The following is a 19,901-nucleotide window of genomic DNA, read 5'->3' as shown; positions in this document are numbered from 1 at the left end:
CCAAGAAAAAAATCTATAGAAATTAAGGTTTTTTTAAATGCTGCTGTAACTCTGAGACACAGAAAACAAAGCGTAGGTGGTTGTACATATTAGCAGGAACACAGTAGGAGACTTCTATTCTAAAAATGTGGCTTTATCATTCCAGAGACATCACAACTCTCAGGTCACTTGGCCTGGAATTCATAGTCCACACCACCTTCAAGTGTCAGTACCACAAAGCTGGTTTGTCTTCAGCTCTATATTTGTATCTGATCAGTATGGTTAAAACTGTTTTCAGTTCTCTTGCATTAGGAAATTAGTTGGTTTTGCCGTGAATTTTCTCAGCTTCCATAGCATTCACCTGCCACTTCAGAAGTTGTTATATGAGTATCCAAGTGCTAAAAAAAGCAAGAACAAGAACAAAATTACAGAAACTTGTGGTGGTTTCATGTTAGGTGTTAGTAAGTAGCTGAAAATTAGCATTAACAAAGCATAGTTAAGCTAGAGCCTAACTCCAGCTGTGGGGCACAGAATGAGAATTATCAACCCTCAATGTTAATAAAGGTTAAAAAAGGTTAAGAAGTTTGCTTAGTTGGTTCCTCATTTTTCCCTGTTCCCCCTTCTACATAAAGCACATTTCCCACACAAGCACAGATCCTGATCTCTTCTTCCAACAAGCTAAACACCCAAACTACAATTACAACACTGACACAATATCAGAATGCTCCAACATACCCCACCTGTGATCATACTGAAAATTGTGGGAAAGAAAATTCCCAATTTATTTGACATTCTGGGAGCTTCATTTTCTGAAGAATTTTTTTCTTCTTTTCCTCGAACAGAATGAAAATAGGTATTTTTTTCTTAGAGAACAGTGAATCAGAAAAGACAGTGGAAAGGACAGTTTATTTTTTGACAGTGTTAGGAGGTAAAGAAGTGGTAGCACAAAGTGTATCTTGCTTTACATATTACATGGCAAGAGCTAAAAACCATACCGTAACAGATCGGCTGAGAAAGGTATCCTCCTATCACCAAAACATAGTAATTAGGTTTCCCACTGAGAGGCAGGGAACACAGCATCACTGTTAACCTGATGTACCACTAAGACCTGCACAAACTGGGCGTTGACAAACATTTCTAATCAAGAGCTCGCAATCAAAAAACCCTGAGGGGAGAGGGAGAATCTGAAATTTCTAAAAATTAGTTTGGATTTGCTTGACTCTCTGATACACTGCTAATGAAAACAATATAAACTAGAAAGGAAACTTCATCATACTGATTTGTCTGTATTTGTCCCTACTCACAACAGTGACTAAGACTGAATGAAAGTCCCCTTATTTTAAATAATAATCACAAAGTTTAAAACTTTGTGAATAGGCCTTTATAATTGCTGTTATTTCTTCTATTGCTTTCTCAATTACCAGTGGATATATCATTTTCGTAGTTACCCAGTGCTCTAATCTCTAAGCCGTACATTCAGTTCCCATGGGTCAATAAGACTTTTTAGATACATACATTGGTGCTTGGATGAGATATTAATTCAGAGAGGGACTCCCAAAAGCATCTGCTCTTTGTGTTAGGTTAACAGTTCCTGAATGCTAAAGATTCCCTTCAATGTAGAAGCATGAAGGAATACTGTCAAAGGATAGCATGAATCTTTGTGCTCTACATTTCTTGGGAAAATCAATGCATATTCTTCCAAACAGGATGCTGGACTGAAATACCAATTTCCCAAGCCTATCAGAAAACAGCAACCCCTTCCTAGGGCAGCATTTTTTATCGCAGGAAAGACGGTCTGACTGTGAAGTGGAATTCAATTCAAAATCCTGCTGAGAAGAAACCATCCCCTTCAGAGGAATAGAGAAAAGTAAGTACTGATGAGAAATTTTCCTTACCAATTATGTGTAATACAAGTACTGTGTGGCCCTTTCCAACAAGTAAAGTTGCTTATGAATCTTTCGTCTCAATTAAGGTTGGTTTCTTTACAGTTCAAGTCAGGACCTATATGCAGGTTACAAGACCCAGGAGTGAAAAGTTAAAACAGCAATGGTCTGAAGAAGGATAACGCTTGTAAAACGGACATTATATTCCACCTACCCCTTACATCAGGTTTCTGAATGTACAAGCAGACATCTCTTAGCTGACATTCACTTGTTTATAGTTGCAGATTCTTTGAAATTAATGCACACCATCTAGACAGATTCCCAATGCTGAAGCCTTTAGGAACTTGCATATTTTTAAAGTAAGGAGCAGAACAGTAGATCTGTCTTCCAGTCAGTCCCTTCTGCAAACATTGAGGTGGTAACCTTCCACTCACTACGCCCGCACATTAGCTCACTCTCTGGCTTTTCAGGGACAACTGGATCATAAAACCAATTTCCTTTTTTCCGTAACACCTTATAATGTGTCAGTGAAACAGCTATTTAGAAGAGCAATGTTTTACAGTGGAAGAGCAATGTTTCACAACTAGTCTGGTAACTACATTCAGCATCTGCTCTGAGTTATAATGGAATGAATATATATACCTCGGAGAACAATGAAAAACACTTCACTGAGACTTGGAAGAGAGAGTTAGCGAGAGATCATCTTAAAATCATCGCTTTTAAAGCATCCCAAGTCCCTCCTTACGTTTTTACTTTCAGGGTAAGGGCTGATGTAAAGAAATAGCCCTCTAAATTCGAAGATGTGATGTTCTTTGTTTTGTCCCACTCTACAAGTAAGTGAAAGGTATTATTTTAAAGTTATTTATGAGCTACATTGGACAGCTAATGACTAGTCTGATACAGGCATTTTTGTTGCATTTGCATCTCTGAAAGCAATTCTTACATCAGTAGAAGGTGGCTGCTGATGCAGAAGCAAAAAGCGCATTCTTAGGAGTAGCAAGGAGAGTCTGTAAGGGTGTGCCTGACTTTATTCATCAAAAAGCTTACACCTGCCCATGTACCTGACTTGCAGAAGCTGTGCTCTGCCAAATGATGCAGAGCAACAGCTAGTATGTTCTGTGCTCAAAATTGCTCATTCACAGTCAACAGTCAAGTTCAATCAAAATAAACAGTTCTGAAATAACTCAGGACTTTAAAGATGAAAAATGCCCTGTACCACTTACATTCCTGATATATTACAATTTCTAGACCATGTCTCATGTTCCTCAGCATAATAGATTGTCACACTGCTGAAATATTGTATTTTCTGATAGGAAGTACTTAGAAAAACCACACGGCATTCTGACATTAATATTTGAGTTTGGGGCTGCACTAAGTGAGTAATATAAGGCTGTCTGCTTTGAATTTCTCAGGATGCAATAGGCAGACACTGGAAGCATGCAAAAGAGGTGGGAAGCTGTTACATAGCAGGAAGAAAAAAAAAAAGAAGAAAAGGGAGCAACTGTCATACATTAACACATTAATGAATACAACAAATGTAATACACTGAATTCTCACTGTGGCAATGCTGTTTTGAGCCATTCTCCCACCAAAGCTGTCATTTTGATAGAGGGGAATTAAAGGAATTATTCCAGCAAAAGACAGCACTGATAAAATGGAGAAGAGGGTCTATGGAAAGGAGAAAGCTTAGGTAGCAACTGATAACAAATCCATCCACACAGCCAGAATCCAGTTCTGAAGAGACTCCTTACCTTACATGCTCCCCACCCCCCGCCCCCAGTGGTCATTTTAATTATGCCAGAAAGGGTATAACAAAGAAATCAATAAAGTAACAGCAACATTATTTCTAGTATGGCAACAACTGCTGGGTGTCCAGGAACAGAAAACCACAGTACCAGATGAATTACAGCACTCAAAAACTGCATCCCAGCATACCACGCTGCTTCCTTATAATAAAACCAAATCTAACACATCACAGAAATAAAAGGTACTGGGAGGGTCCTGAGGATTCAGGGGTCAGACCATCAAGCATTCATACAGACCTCATTTCCTTCAGCATATGACTGTGCAGAGCAAAGAAGCCAGTTTCCCAGTCAGTTCTTCATCACTAAAACCCGACAAAGTTTGTAAGTCTCTGACTGCACTGGCAGTAGGTGGCCTTACTCACAACTTGTGACTTAGCACTGTTAAGCCTGACAAATTCTGTCTAGACAGCCATACTGCAGGCTGGTAGCACAAGCACCACTTCAGTCGTATGCTTACTGGTCTTGGAAAAGATAATTTCGGATAATTGTTTCGCCTCTGTACAGCACAGCTCCGCCATGCCTTCAGCAAGGACTCAAAAATATCCACTGTAAAATTTTGCCATGAAGTTCTCTTCATCTCTTCCCTGGAAGCAATCTGCATTTTCTGCTCAGCTCCAGGTTAGTACATGAGATGTGATGAAGCATTCATGCATAGAAAGACCAAGTACACCTGGCTAGTGCTGGGTATTTAACAACAAATAGTCTGATGCTAATTATCCATCAACATTAAAACAAGGTGACACCTGGCCACTATTATCCCAGGGCACCAAAGGGCACAGAGGAGAACAGGTTGGATAATCCCAACGCAATGCTATGTGTGATGCTGGGCTGTCAGCTGGCAGACTGCCACAGAAGTCCACAGTACAGCTGTACCCACGCTGTTAGGATATGTTGATATGCCATGATTTTTACCGCCTTCTAAGAGTAAAGGCTAGTGAAAAATGCTTTTCAGATCTATGATAATTATATCATGAACTTCCCCGTCCATTTTACTCATTTCCTCTTCATTTTGCTTAAGCCTGTCATCAAATGAAGTAAAATTTAATGACAGAGCTTACATTTACTGAAATTCTCATCTTCTAATATATTTAGCAGGGTACTGCAGCAAATTATAACAGAAAAGTGCCACAAGGAGACAACAATGACTGAAGAATCTGGAGAACTGTAAATTCTTAAGGATTCCCTGATTCAGTTTTACCAACTGTCAGAAAGCAAGTGTGAAATTAAATCCAATTCACACATTATGCACAATTAGGTTAGATTAAAGACAATCTGTCATCCTAAACTGTGAAAGGCTTTGCTGGCTAGTAGTGAAACTTCAAAAACTCTTTCATGCATCGTTTGGTATTTCATTTCACCCTTTATTTCGGAGGAGTATGACAGATGCAGCAGAAAAATTCTTGAACAGTGATGGTAATTATCATTTATTTTTCCTCCATCTGACTGCATTCTTAACTTATTCCTCTTGCGAATTAAGCACATGCAGCATCAACACAATAAATACCAGGTGCATACAGAATACCAAAATACGGTAAGTGAGTAGGAGGGGTCTATCTTAGGAAAACTCACAAGAAGTATCAAATTTTAGGCGAGGCGTGCAAGTTGAGTGATTTGTAGTTGGGATTTTCATGCTTTTCCTACAAGGACTTTTTCAACTCCTTATAAACTTAAGTACAGATAGGGTAAAAAATACGCAGTAAACCAACTGGAAAGAATTTCAGTTCAGACTTTCTTGCTTGAATATTATTTAGAGAGACTATCACATCTAAAGCATGACCTTGTCCATCAGGCTGCTCACAATTTAGATTACATTCATTTGGCAGAAGATCAGAAGAATTTGTTACCTTGAGGTGGGATGGCTGCAAAACGTGTTCGTTCATCCCACTAGTACTCTACAAATCAGAGCTAAGACCTCTACAAGTTAACTGTAAGCCTCACAGAAAAACAAGTGGTTTTCACCTGTTCTTCACATCTACGTGAAATTAAATTTGACCTTTCTCACTTGGTTAAACTGTATACAGAGCCTTAAAAAAACTTTACTTAGCTGCTTAACTTTCTCTACTCTGAAACAGTAGTGTAGAAACTTCACTCAGAAAACACAGAAAAGAAATATAAATGGGAAATTAACCAATGGATTTTTTAAAGGGTGACTAGGGAAACCAGAAAGATCTGTTAATTAAACGCCCTCCAGTACAGATGTATTTGTACAATAGGACCAATGCATTGCACAAAAATTTGCTTTTTTTCCGGTTATGACTACTTGCTGTTCAGTATTCACTTCCACTTGAAGTTCTCCTTATCCTCTATATTCTTTATTTTATGGTAGGGTGCTCAATCAACAACAGGGCCATACACTACAGACACCACAGAAAGTGGTTACTGTCTGAAAGACAACAGCTAAAAGGGACAACAATGTGACAGCCATATTCATTTTCATTATCCATTATATGAAGAAGGATGATTTTGTAATTAAAATGCACAACTGGACACTGCACAGCTGACTTGAGCTAATTTAAATGCACATCAGTGAAGCTAACTGTAAAAAAAGCGTGGTCTCATTATCCTTCTACACCTTGTCTGTGCATTCCCATTTTCCTTTTTCCCCCATTTTTACATGGAATTGGATTGAACTGATTCAAAGTAAAAAAAAATAAAAAAAAAAATCTTTCTTCCAGCCAGGTTCATTTTTGCCTGAATCAGTGCTCTGATTCTGCTCACCATGCGGCCACATGCACGGTAGGACTGGCCTAACAGCAGCAGTACAAAGGCAGCGCCAGAGATGAAGCAGGGATGCTCCACTCCCTCTTTCACTGGTGGTTTGCACTAACATAAGTTTAGATCGTTGACAAATCACACACCCAATTACACACCACCAGCACCGCGCTATTTATCTCAGTATGTTTCATTTAAAACAGGAATAGTATCACAAGTATTTCCTCCCCCACAATCAATTTGTCCATTTAGTCTAATTCATAGTTTAGGATATTGCTTTACATTTTAAACGTCAAATGCAACACAGGTACACATTTAAATGCTTTCATAAGCCAGGCCATTTTTCTGAAATGGAGCTTTAGTGACAAATAGCTTTCTGAAAGCTCATCTATGTCATTATTCTATCGGTTTAACTTTACATCAGATCCTAACCTGCAGTGGTATCGATGAATGCCTCCCACCTCAGCTGGGACACTACTTCCAGCCTTTAAAAGGAAATACTGCATTATATGTACTGTTGCACTGATTAAAGTATATTCATATTCAAATAAATAGGCAAGCATTCCCATATTATTATGCACATATACAGCACTGAGAATGACAGCGTCAAGTTTGTTTGCACAATTTAGAAATTATGGTGTTAGTATTAACCCGACTGTGGAGCCACAGTAACACATGTGCAACAACAGCTGTGTACAGCTGGCCAGAAGCAGAGGGTTTCCTCATTTCTTGTGAATGTAGAGAAGCACAAGAAAAAAGAATAATCACAAAATAAGCTAAAGTTATTTGAAAATCTGAAGCCTGTTTCTCAAAATAAAATCCATTTTGTTTATAAAGCAATGTATTTTCTGAAAGTGCCTGAGTTTCCATGCTTATTCTTAGAATGTAAGGTCAGAAGAGAAACCAGCAATTCTTTTAGTATTTTCTAAATGTTTCAAAGCACTTGTAGCCATAATGTATCTATTACCTTGAATACATATTACACTTGTGAAGGCCAAATACTTCTTGTATAACAGTTCTATTCTATATTCAGTCCACTCATTAAAAACAAGCTCAACCCCCAAACCCATTAAAATTCCCGCAACGCTCCCTTTCACAACCCCATCCAAACACAGAACGTATTTACAAACTGTGCCGTTTGCGGTATCGTATGTATACACAAGGCCTCTGAAGATTTCAAAGCACATCCAAATAACATCTCCAGAATAAACGTACAGAATGTAACTGTAAAGAGGCTCTAACTAGCTTAGCTAAAGGTTGGTGGGCCATGACAAATATTAAAACCAAAGAAGGAAATTAAGTTAAGCTATCGCGAACTGGCAAGCTAGTTATAAAGCACCAGAAGTTTATGCATTCATTTTGTAAATATACCAGGCTCCTTTGCCTCCAAATGGTAATTTATAATGTACATCTTACAAGTTGCCTATAGCAAAATGACAGCCAAGATAATCAGAGAACAGAAAACTTTTGGGTCATATTTTGAAGATGTCAGATGGCATGTTTAAAAATGCATAAAGTCAGGAAATGCATTGAATTATAATATATTTTCAGAATAAAAATTAATTTTGACTTTTTATTTTCCTCCTACTATAGCATCATAACTGATACATGATGAAATACTAAGAGATAAATGCAGATTATAAAAATTAATTACACATCTCAGTGCTAACCATTTACTGTTTAATCATTTTGGGAAATCTTAATATATTGTGTGCATAGTAATATTGCCAAGATGGAAGAGACAGATAAAATTACTACTGTGCAATTCAAATATTTTTTTCCATGTCGGAGTCTAACATCTCATAAACTCCTGTTCTCTCTCTTTCTACCTTCACTGGACAGCCTTAAATCCTGCAGAGGATCATTCCTTCCATGCACTAGATCCATGCAGCTACTAGCTTTCCTGTTCTTAAATCATCAAGAAAATCATCTACTTTACACTAATGAGGACTTTATTCTCTCAGCAACAGAAAAAGCAGTTGCCATGCGACAAGAGTGAGAGCAGCAACCTGTAACATCTTCACACGCACACAAACTGGAGGTGCTGCCACTGCTTGTCTCCTCCAGGCAGATGAGACCGCCCTACTCTTATTTAACATGTCCATTCCTAAAGGTGTCCCCTCTTCCTCTTCATTTGCCTGCACAGTGCACACTAAACATCATTCATGGCTGAGCTCCATAACTTAAGACTGCTTTACAGTTCTTTTATTTTCAATCTTCTAAACCACATCAATGAAATTTTTATTAAAAAAGAGGAAAACATTTATGACACTTCATTCATTTTAACGCACGTCCCCGGCTGCATGTGGAAAGACAGTCAGAAAAGATTAAGATTAATAAGCACTAAGAAACTGAAGTCAAATGAGAGCAGAAAAGCTTAACACATACTTTCTATCAATTCTAAGTTGGAAAATGTCAGCACAAATGAGACAAGAGTGGCTACGGCACACCTGATACTGAATTTGTATCAACACAGAGGAGGTGCTGACCAGTGGGAAGAAAAAAAAAAAGAGAACAGCCAGGAGGAAAAGAGAACCTTCCCAGCAATTTAAAGAACACAGGTGCATGGTTTTTTTCTTGCTAGAAGGACCTAGTGTGCTTACTGACTTAACCATGCCTAAACTGTAATCAATTCCATAAAGAAAAACAAAAGGGATCTATCCATCTTTTTTCAAGCCACAACACTCCTGCCACCTCTGAACCAGAGCCGTCTTTGAAACATGGTGCATTTCCCAAAATGGATGGGAGAACTCAAAGCCATGTGAAATGTGCATCTGAAATAACGCTCAAGAGAGAAACTTATTTGGAGGAGAAATTCACTTCACTTCATGAAACAGGGAGACAGTGACCAGCACTAAAGACCATAATAAACCTATGCAGCTGTAATGATTCATTCAAAGTAAAAACACCTTAGAAAATATATATATATAATCCACACATACATTCTTGGATGTCCAACAAATGCACAAGCAGTACATAGTAATGAACAAGAGATTTCTGTAAAAAGTATTTCTCAGCTAAGCAGATGCAACCTGAATTTCTGAAGGAGAATCCATTCCACATGGATTGCACAGAGAAAACTCAGGAAAATTCAAGACTGGAAGATGAGTATAGATGACAAAAGACTGAAATGCTATGGAGGGCAAGCCAACTGAGGAAGCTATGTCACCCATTTTACTAAGGCATGTCACAAATCATATATGATGAAGAAGCTATACTCTATTAGCATGAACAGAGATACAATATTTCAGCATTAGATTCACAAGGACTACACGAGTAAAATGCCTGGTTCTGAATACCAGCAGTCTTCAATGCTTAACTCTCTTCTCTACCCACCTGGAAACAGGGTGCTCTGAGGTCAAGTTTTCACACGTAAGCAGTTCTACCACATTCCAAATAAAGGCTCATTTAAGAAATTTCTGTAATTCCAATGTTCCACATGACTGCCCAAAGGCCCAAGTAGTTTATACCATAATGAAACACCAAAAAAGGTGGGGTGGAAGGAGAGTGAGGCTGAGGAAATTTTGTCTCTGCAATTACAGCACATTTCTGGGATGTACAGACAGATTGAGGGCTCTGATGTCCCATGCTGAGGAAGAGCAGGTCTCCCACTCTTCCTCTACATCTGAGTGGTAACATTACTGGAATGCTGAGACAGAGAGGCATGAACTGCTCTTCACAGGTTTAAGAGACTGGTTGGCTCCCCCAAAGCAATATTGCCCAAATTACCTGGCTCACTATAAAAGAAGAGTGTCAAACCCTAATTTAAATCCATGTCACTCCTTTAAGTTATGTTAAATTATCATAAGATAAGAATTGCAAGAACTATGAATGCTCCAACCTCAAGAGAGATGCCAATCATCACGACGAGTTAGGAAAGAGCTCCTTGATTTTGACACAGGTTGACCAGAGAGACAAAGAAAAAAATACATACAATTATGTTCTTTTTCCTTTCTCTGAAGCTAATGGTAAAGGCCACAGTACAGAATGAGACAACCACACACTACTGAAAGGTCAGTCTCTGCCCATGGCCCCTAAAAAATTTTTCTCCTCTCTCTCCTCCAATAAGGGCAACCGAAAACCTGTCTGAACTGGGTGTCGTAACATGATACTGAAGGAATGATGAGCTACTCTAACTAATGACACGCAGTCCACATCTGCCCAAGTCTGATTACAAAGGAACAAACAACGGCTGAAACAATCTTTATGTTCATATCCCTAAAAGCACAGAATGCAAGCCCCCAGGTAGAGACATGATAAACGGCCACTTTTCTCCTCTTCCTCTCCATGAACACCTGTTATAAGTTCAGTTATCCAGAAAATCATGCTCAGAGGACTCTGTAATTCAGGGCTGCAGAGCTGCAGAAGTTTCTGCAGAGTAATTCCCACTTCTGAAGAACAGTTGTGCAGAATATTAGCTTCCACTAAAAAATACAATCCTAGTCTTGACAGGATACACGTCTTTAAAAATCATGAACTGCATCTACAACAAGGCACCATCTGATAACCTAAACCAGTAGCCTGGACTTTGGAAGAAATCTGTTTCATCTCTTTCATCTCAGCTCCAGATGCCTGGGCTCAATAACTCCTGAACTGAATTTCTGACACTCAAAAAAAAAAAAAAAAAAAAAAAAAAAAAAAAAAAAATCAAAGAATTGACCCTTTTACTGCAAATTAAACAGTCACATTTTGTTTAGTCTACCTTTTCTGCTGCCTCTTCATCTGAAAATTTCACCAAATTAAAGGAATGGACTGGACTGAAATGCATCATATTAAGGAATGCACTCGACTGATCTGCACAGTTTTGAATGGGGCAAAACAGATGGATGACTGAAGAACAAAATCTGGAATCCAGTTGTCAAATATGGGGAGATGGAGGTCTAGACTGACAAGGTAATTCACCTAAAAACCAGTTCTGTAGTGGGAACCTGGAAAGATTAGCTAACAGAATTCAGTTGCAAAATCCATCTTTCCGGATACTCATGAGAAGAAGATTCTGCACAATGTTGCCAAGACAACACAGTAGAAAGTGAAGACTGGGGACCATGTCATGCTGCTTGGAGACCACATTAATAAAGTCTTCCCCATACATGACTGTGGGAGGAAGTAGTTCACTGAAATATATTACAGTGAGTACACTTAACTATGATTCATATTTTTTACACTGAATTCAATGATACAGTTGTTTTGTTTGTATTTGTCCTAATAAAAGATCTGTATAACCATTACTATCTGGAATTATGTAGTAACGATAATAAAATGTCCTAATAGAAATGTTACCAATGTAGCAGCTGCATGTTTTAGAGGTAAGATATAGAGTAGGAACAAGAACAATATTAAAAGTGATAGAATACATTAATTAATTGTGCTACAGAACTTGGGGAATTCCTACCAGTAAATTTTAGCACACTATGTCTTAGAGTACCCAAAATCTCATTACAATGTGTGCATACGATAACGTTCTTTTTCAGCAGCCATAATGTAGCAAGCACTACGTGATTTTTGTCCTAATGCCTGCTGCAGACACCTATTCATTACTGGATAAGGGAGCTTATTTCCATGAAAACAGAAAACATGCGCAACCTTCTCATAGTTCTGCCTGTTAGTGAGCTGACACTCAGGACATAGCAGATACCTCCAATTTGAACCTCCTACACTTGCATGCTCTGTAACTTTGATTCCCGTATTACACAACCAAAAAGGTTGTATGGAAATATGCCTCTTGACTGAGATTTTATACATGTCAAATTTTATCACTACATTTTCAGTTTCAGTTCTGTTTCACCTCAATTTTCCTATACATCCTCAAAGACAGTCTCAAAATGTTTCTATTTAGAATTATCAAGAGAACAAAAACCTTTATATCCTATACTTACAAAGAAACAGAAATCTGACTTTGTAACTTCTTTTAAAAACGTCAAAAATTACATGGTAGAGTTTCATTTTATTTTTTTTACTACAAAATACTAGCTAGCATGAAAGCAGTTGAGGATGTTTAACACAAGCTTTCAGAGCCTTCATGCTTCCACAGCTCTTCACATCCCCATTGCTGTTACCCTTTTTTTCTTCTAAAATTCAAACCTAGCTCCAAAACCCAGGTAACCCAAACTCGCACTTCTTTGTGTATTGAGGCCTCTCTCAAGGATGTGACACAGCAGGTACAACCCAAACACTGTTTAGGCTATTTCAAATAGATTTGTCGAGGTGCTCTCTAATGTATTGACCTGGAATACATACAGAGACAGAACAAGGTCCAAAATGTGCATTCCTGTTCCCTTTCAGATAAAATATCACAAAACATATGTAAATATGATAAGAAAATTTATCTCTGAGTAAGAAAAACTCTATTTTCTAAAACTGAATTTGCAATGGCTTCCTGCATAGCTTGGGGCAAGATTCTTGTCTTTCTCAATTTAATGTCTGCAAGACTGGAATAACTTTACTTACTTCACAGGGTGTTAAAAGAATTAATTTACTTTGAAGATGAAAATTGCTATTTAAATGCAAAGTGTCATTTTGTATAAATAAGCAAAAACTAGACACCTGTACAAATCCAAAACAAGATTATCCTCTCTCCATGTACAGATAAGCACAGAATCTGAAAGTACCATTCTTTCATCCATTGCCACATCTCCAAAAAAAAACAGTGAGTGTTGATCAGTCCTTACTGCCTTGAATCTTCCTTGCTGCTCATTGATCCTGTGGCATACATTTCACAGCCTGTAAAATGTGCTCACTGTTCTTGTAACACAAATATTAACATTTAAAAGAAGTGTTATTGATGAAGGCATATTGAAAGAAATCAAAGTTTTAATCCATCGGGTTTTCCAGGTGTAGGTGCTTTGAAGTCCTCTAATGAAAGCTTTCTTCTGTTTCGAAGTACTGTTCCAACTCACAGTGATTTCATACACTCCATAAATCTTCCAGACAGAATGAAAGAAAACTCGACCTGTTTTTCTTTGTCCATAGTCATTTATTTTTAGTTTCAATATATGGCAAAGGGTCCAAGACCTTTGAAGATACCTTACTAAACCTGAAGAAGCAAGTGGTTTACACTCCCTTTTCATTTTAGAATACATTTGTTTGTCAGCCTTTTGTTTCCCTTCACTCATACTCATTTCCACCTCCAAATAATGACTCGGTTGCTTCTCATCTCTACAAAGCTAATCTCTCCCTTCCTTTTCTCAGTCATAAACAAGGGAATAGAAATTAGCCCATCATACAAGAAACGCTACTCAGATACTGGATTGCCCTCCTCCTCCATCTTCTGCTTTAGCCTCAGTTGGAAGAATCAGCAACTAAGACATAACAGCATAAGTAAGATCTACAGTATTCAGGTAAAATTAAGATGCCAACATTTCTCCTAGTTTTGCAATGCTCTTGTTTTGGAAGAAAGTAGACAAATAAGAAACTGGGGAATAAGTAACAATCTTCCAGATTATCAAAGGTCAAAAGTGTTTTCATATCTAGAAGTCAGTCATAAGCTTTCAATCTCAGGCATAACAAAACAGCATTTTATAACTTCAGGTACAATTTCATTGCAAAAAGGGGAATTCATAAAATTTAATAGTTTCCTATTTTGAATTGAATTTTGTTATAAAAAAAATCCACTCAAAAATTATTAGCTCTACATAAAACAGCTAATTGTCTCGACTTCTTCCTGCTAGAAGTGATTGGGGTTTTTATTCTGTGCTTCTAGTTGTGATTTTTTTATTTTAGAGATAGTTCGGAAAATTGTTATTTCTGAATTTTTGGGTCCTCTACTCTGTCATCAATCACTAACCTTGAACATTTCTAATATGAAGTGAAATAGCCAGTTAGTTATCTACTCTGCAAAATCCCTCATATTCAGCACCTTACAGCTTTAACCTAGTGTATGGCAATACAGTACTACTGGATTGAAAAGGCTTTTCCAGCATGGAAACCCACTTTCAACAAAATTTTACCAAGTGACACACACAGTTGAATGTGACATAACTGCTCGTTTTTTCACAGTTAACAGGATACATTTTGTATTCTGCTAAAAAGAGGTGACTGAACAGCAGAAGGGAAGGTTGCTTTTGTCTGCTGCCCCGGGTGCTGTGCTCCAGTACAAGCAAAGCCTTTCAGAGGGAGGAGGATCCACTTCTTCCCCCTGAGCATTTGAGCATGTTAATCTCAAGGGGAGTTCAGGAACACAGGACAGTGTGGGGAAAAGCATTTGTATTTCATCTCACTTGCCAGATCTGACCGTAATCTATTTTAAAGTTTGAATCTAGTTTATTAGCTTGTATTCTATTAAGCACTTCTTCTTATGCCTAGGAGGCAAGGAGGGGATGTTGCACTTTATGTGAGAGGGGCTCTGCCTTGTCAGAGGTCAGGTCAGGAGCCAGTTGAGAACTTATGGGTGAAGACCAGCAGGCAGACCAACATTCATGCTGTTGTAGTGAGTATCTGCTGGAGACCTACCCCTTGATCAGGATGAGGCCTGCAGATGAGGCCTTCTTCAAACAAATGGAAGAAGTCTCACATTCACAGATCCTCATCCTGATGGGGGACTTTAAGCACTCTGGTGTCTTCTGGAAGGACAACACAGTGGGGCACAAGCAATCCAGGTTTATGCAGTGCATTGATGACAACTTCCTGACAAAGGTGATCAAGGAGCCAATAAGAAAGGGTGCTCTGCTGGACCTCATACTAACAAACAGGGAAGAAATGGTCAGGAGCAGCCTTGGCTCCAGTGACCATGAGACAATGGGGTTAAAGATTCTGAAAAGAGGGAGCAAGGCAAAAGCAAGACCACAGCCCTGGATTTCAGGACATCAGACTAATCTCTTCAGAGATCTGCTTAGAATCCGATGGGATGTAGAGAGAAAGAGCTCCAGGAGAGCTGGTTGATATTCAAGGATCACCTCCTCCAAGCTCAAGAGAAGTCCATCCTGACAAATAGGAAATCAAAGGCAGGAGGCCTGAATGGATGAGCAAGGAGTTCCTGACTGAACTCAGACATAGAAAGGAAGTGTACAAGAGGTGGATGTAGAGGCAAATGACCCAGAAGGAGTATAAAGTTGCTGTCCAGTTTTGCAGGGATGGGGTTAGGAAAGCCAAGGCTCACCTGAAGTGGAATCTGGCAAAGGACATGAAGGGCAACCAGAAAGGATTCTAGAAGTACCAAAACAGCAAAAGGAAGAGTAGGGAAAACATGAGCCCGCTGCTGAACAGGACAGGGGATCTGGTGGCAAAGGTCACAGAAAAGGCTGAGGTACTGAATGCCACCTTCTCCTCAGTCTTTACTGGTAAGAGTGACTTTCAGGATTCCCAGACCCCTGAGACCAGAGGGACTCTGGAGCAAGGAAGACTTACACTTGGTGGAAGAGGACCAGGTTAGGAAGCACTTAAACAAACTGGGCACACATAAGTCCATGGGGTCTCACAAGCTGCATCCAGGAGTGCTGAGGGAGCTGGCTGATGTCATTGCAATGCCACTCTAGATTACCCTACAAGGGTCATGGCGACTAGGAGAGGTTCCTGAAGACTGGAATAGAGCAAATGTCAGTTCTGGATTCCCCAGTACAAGAAATGGAGCTACTGGAGAGAATCCAGTGAACACCCAGGAAAAGGGACATCTTTTATATGGAGAGAGGCTGAGAGAGCTAGGACTGTTCAGTCTGTGGAAGGCTCAGGGGAGATCTTGTCGATGTGTATGAATACTGCATGGGAGGGAACAACGGCAGATAGACGTCTCAGTGGTGCCCACTGACAGGACAAGAGGCAACAGGCACAAGCTGAAACGGGAAATTCCAGCCGAGCACAAGAAAAAACATTTTTACTGTGAGGGTGGTCAAACATGGGCACAGGCTGCCCAGAAATGTTGGGGAATCCCCATCCATAGAGATATTCAAAACTGGACAGGATCCTGGGCAACTCTCTCTAGGTGACCCTGCTTGAGCAGGGGGTTGAACTAGATGACCTCAAGAGATCCCCATCAACCCCAATGATTCTGTGATTCTTCCTTCCTTCTTTCTCCTTATCTCTTGAAATTCAGTTCTCTGATAGGAACTCTGACTTTGTAAATTTTTCCCTTCAGACTGAACATCTTGCTTACATTCAATAGCACACATTTCTACAGAAATCACTTGGAAATAAAAATGGGTCTTCATTCTAATCAAATTAGTAAACGCTCTCAAACACTGTATTTGAAATGGCCTTAGCTCATTAAGTCATGCTACAATTTAAGAGCACGCCATGAATATAAAAATCAAGAAACATACTATGCTCTGAGCTGAGCTCATGGTCTTCTCTGAAAGGTCTCTCAAACGCAGTCTTACCTCTACACACTATGAGTACAATATATCCACATGATTGTTTAAGATCTTTCATTGATAACTGAGATACATCTGAATTAACACAGGAACATTAAACCCTTCACTAAATGTATGTCAAAGCTATAGGCAATTTTATATATATATATATATATGTATGTATGTATATGTGCACATAGGCAGATAAAAACACCCACAAAATTACATACAGTAATATGGCTTACTGCTGGTTCAGTAGGTAGTCAAAGACATCATTTGATCTTTTAATCTTTTTCAGTTAATTGCTCATTCTGCATCACCAAGGCCTGTTCTTGCCTACGGACATTAGGATCATAGAGAAGTGAGAAGAATATAGGTCTTGTCCCTCATATTTATCAATTAATTAGCAAATTAAATCAAGATTAAATAAAAAATTACATTACTATCTTCCAGTACTCTCAGTATTTACCTAAGACTGTGGGGGGGGTTAATAAAAATGATGCATTTTAAACCTCCTCAACATATTTCATTACATAACATATATTCTAGATGAACTAAAGAGTTTTCCACTTTCTGTTCTAATCTTATATATCTGCTATCTGACCCACCACAGGGGAATCAAAACATTTTGCTCCGTATAGAGAGAGACCAGAGAAAATTTGCATCTCAAAACAGTGACGCACAGAAAATAGAAGAGGTATTCTTGGAAGGGAGCGAAGGAGGGAGGGGAGGAGGGAGTTTTTGTAATACACTTCATTAGCGTAAATGGCAATACTGTGTGCAAGAAACAAAATCCGAATCTGATCTTGTAATAGTGAAATATCAAAATATATTAATCCATAGTTATAAGGAGATACATTTGATCAAGCCTTAATCCAGAATTCAACTGGGATTTTTGCAGTTACACGTAGATTGGTTCTCTGATTCCTTCATTGTATTCTACACATACCTAATCCTCCTCCAGTGAAATAAATAGGAGACATCCCAAAAAATCAATAGAGCTTGGATGAGATCCATACAGAACAATATTAAAGACCAGGGAGTCTATTCTGTGCTGCAGGTTGTTCATTTTTAATTACACAAAATATATGTGCAAAAAACTTAACTTAAACCTGAAAGCGTCCCTAAATACCAAATTTTCTGTGACAAAATAGTCACAAATGCAAACAATATAAAAATACACCTGGAAAAAATACCGATGAAAACTTTTTTCTTTTTCTTTTTTTTAGCACAGGCATCAGAAACACCTTTTTTTCCTATTTAGCTTTTAAAAATGCTGTGTTTTAAATATATCCTGAAGGCCTTCTTATACCACTTCCAAAAAACATTCTTCCTGCTTGAATTCTTATTTTCACATTTGGTCCTGCCTATTTAAATGTTCACAGAAAGAGAAACCTGTTCTACCTGCAGGCTCAGGAAACAAGTCTGAAAATACCTCCTCCCTGTATTTTACAAATGGTATGTTAAAACACTCACCAGTTTGCCACCAGTGGTCCAAGACGGGTACCTTGAAGACCTTTTTTGACCATTCTAGCGTGTCCACATCACAGTGCTCACCAGCTACAAATAACGTTCTGAACCTTTAAATAAAAATAAAAAAGTATATATCTTGATCTGGATGGGGAAAGGAAAACAAGAAAAAAACTTCAATAAACATCTGTGGTTGGTTTCCTGGATGAAATAAAGAGAAAAGGGGAGGGAGAACTTTTACTCCTTTTATGCTCCATCCTACTGAGTAAAAATTAGAATCTTTGCAATATTAATTTATGCTATTTAAAATATCATGGAGAAGTTTTATTTTTAGAATGCAAAACCCCTGCTAGACCAGTGGCAAGGAACTGTCAGTGGAAGTAAAAAATAATTAAATGCTCTATACATAGGAACTAGGTAGTTATCGGTTAGGCAAAACCTAAGAATTAAATACCAAAAAAGGGTCAGAAAGAGATATCAGAAAAATTAGTAAAGAAATAAAGAGAACTAAAAAGAAATGCCTGTAGCATAACTCTTAGCTTTAAGTTGTTAATAATGTTCCATTTAAACAGATTTTAGTATTTTTCGAGCTGTTGAGTTGTCTTTTTAAATGCCTTTGGAAACAAGTTTTAGGGGAAACAGTGGGACCGAAAGCCATTTTCCTGTGGAGGGGCTGGCTATATATACATTAAAAAAACAACATAAAAACCCAAACTAAAACCACAGCAATCCTACTAGATAATGCCGATCACAGAACAACATTCAGCAGCGCTGGGTCCCTGATCCCAGTACTAGAATTCAGCTCATTTCACGGGACATGCTGTAGCCAACGTTGGCAGAGAAGAGATGGAACACCTGGCAGTGCTGACAGAGGCGATTTGCATGTTTCTACCGTTAAATTAGGCAGTGCTATATAACTGGGTATTAAACCCAAACTGTCTTTAACTTCATAATCTTTTCTCGGATGTTTAGTCACACTTTACTGTCCTTCATTAAGCACTACAAATGCACTTCACACCCAGTTTAAAAAGATAAGATCCTCTATGCCAATGGTAGCTTTCTTAAATATGACTGTCAGTATTCAGAATCTAGACATTACCGTACATCACCACGTGCTGCTAAGGTTTTGATCTAACACTTGCACAGTAGCTTTATTGATGTCATAGCTGATTTTTTGCACTTCTTATTTCCTAGCAAGCAGCTTAAAGCCTTGTTAAATTGCACATAAACTCAGGGATACTCATAACACTGGACAGACAATGTTACCTAATAAGAAGATACTAAAGAGAAGAATCATTTACAATCTTTTCTCACACCTTCAACAAACAAATAAGCAATCCTCTTCGGGTAGAAACACAGAACTTTGAATTCAGATTCATGATGTACAGATGAAAATGAATGGCCAACTATACTCAGATGAACCGCTGTTTTATATTCAATTCTCTATCATCAGTCTGTGTCATGACAGCATGGTTTCTATTGAGAGCAACGCATGGTGTTTATCTTACCTGGCTCTTATTATCAAAAAAATCCTGAACTAGTTCTCTAGGCTGCTTCTATAGTCCACAAAGAACAAAAGGCAACTTTAGAGAGTAATTTACCTTGAAGGGACTCAAAAGGGTAAGATTTATTTTTTACATAACAAAACCAAAACGAAAAGAAATCCAAGGCCCTTGAGCAACACTACCACATGACTAAGCTACAGTTTGGAGACTTTGTTAAGCTACTGTTTAAAAAGATAGCGATAGATACAGCTATTAGATTACTGCATT

General features: G+C 38.4%; 1 protein-coding gene across 1 annotated transcript in view; it reads right to left on the bottom strand.

The window, feature by feature from the left end:
- The window catches only part of ACSS3 (acyl-CoA synthetase short chain family member 3), an 85,415-nt gene that overhangs the window by 25,510 nt on the left and 40,004 nt on the right, over positions 1-19,901 (bottom strand). The window contains exon 9 of the mRNA XM_009646327.1: positions 18,136-18,239. Coding sequence (XP_009644622.1) covers positions 18,136-18,239 — 104 coding nt within the window. The remainder of the gene's footprint in view (positions 1-18,135; positions 18,240-19,901) is intronic.

This window comes from Egretta garzetta, unplaced genomic scaffold, assembly GCF_000687185.1.
Source record: "Egretta garzetta isolate BGI_Z169 unplaced genomic scaffold, ASM68718v1 scaffold68, whole genome shotgun sequence".
Taxonomy (NCBI): domain Eukaryota; kingdom Metazoa; phylum Chordata; class Aves; order Pelecaniformes; family Ardeidae; genus Egretta; species Egretta garzetta.
Note: the sequence above shows the minus strand (reverse complement) of the source record. Positions and strands in the feature narration are given on the sequence as shown.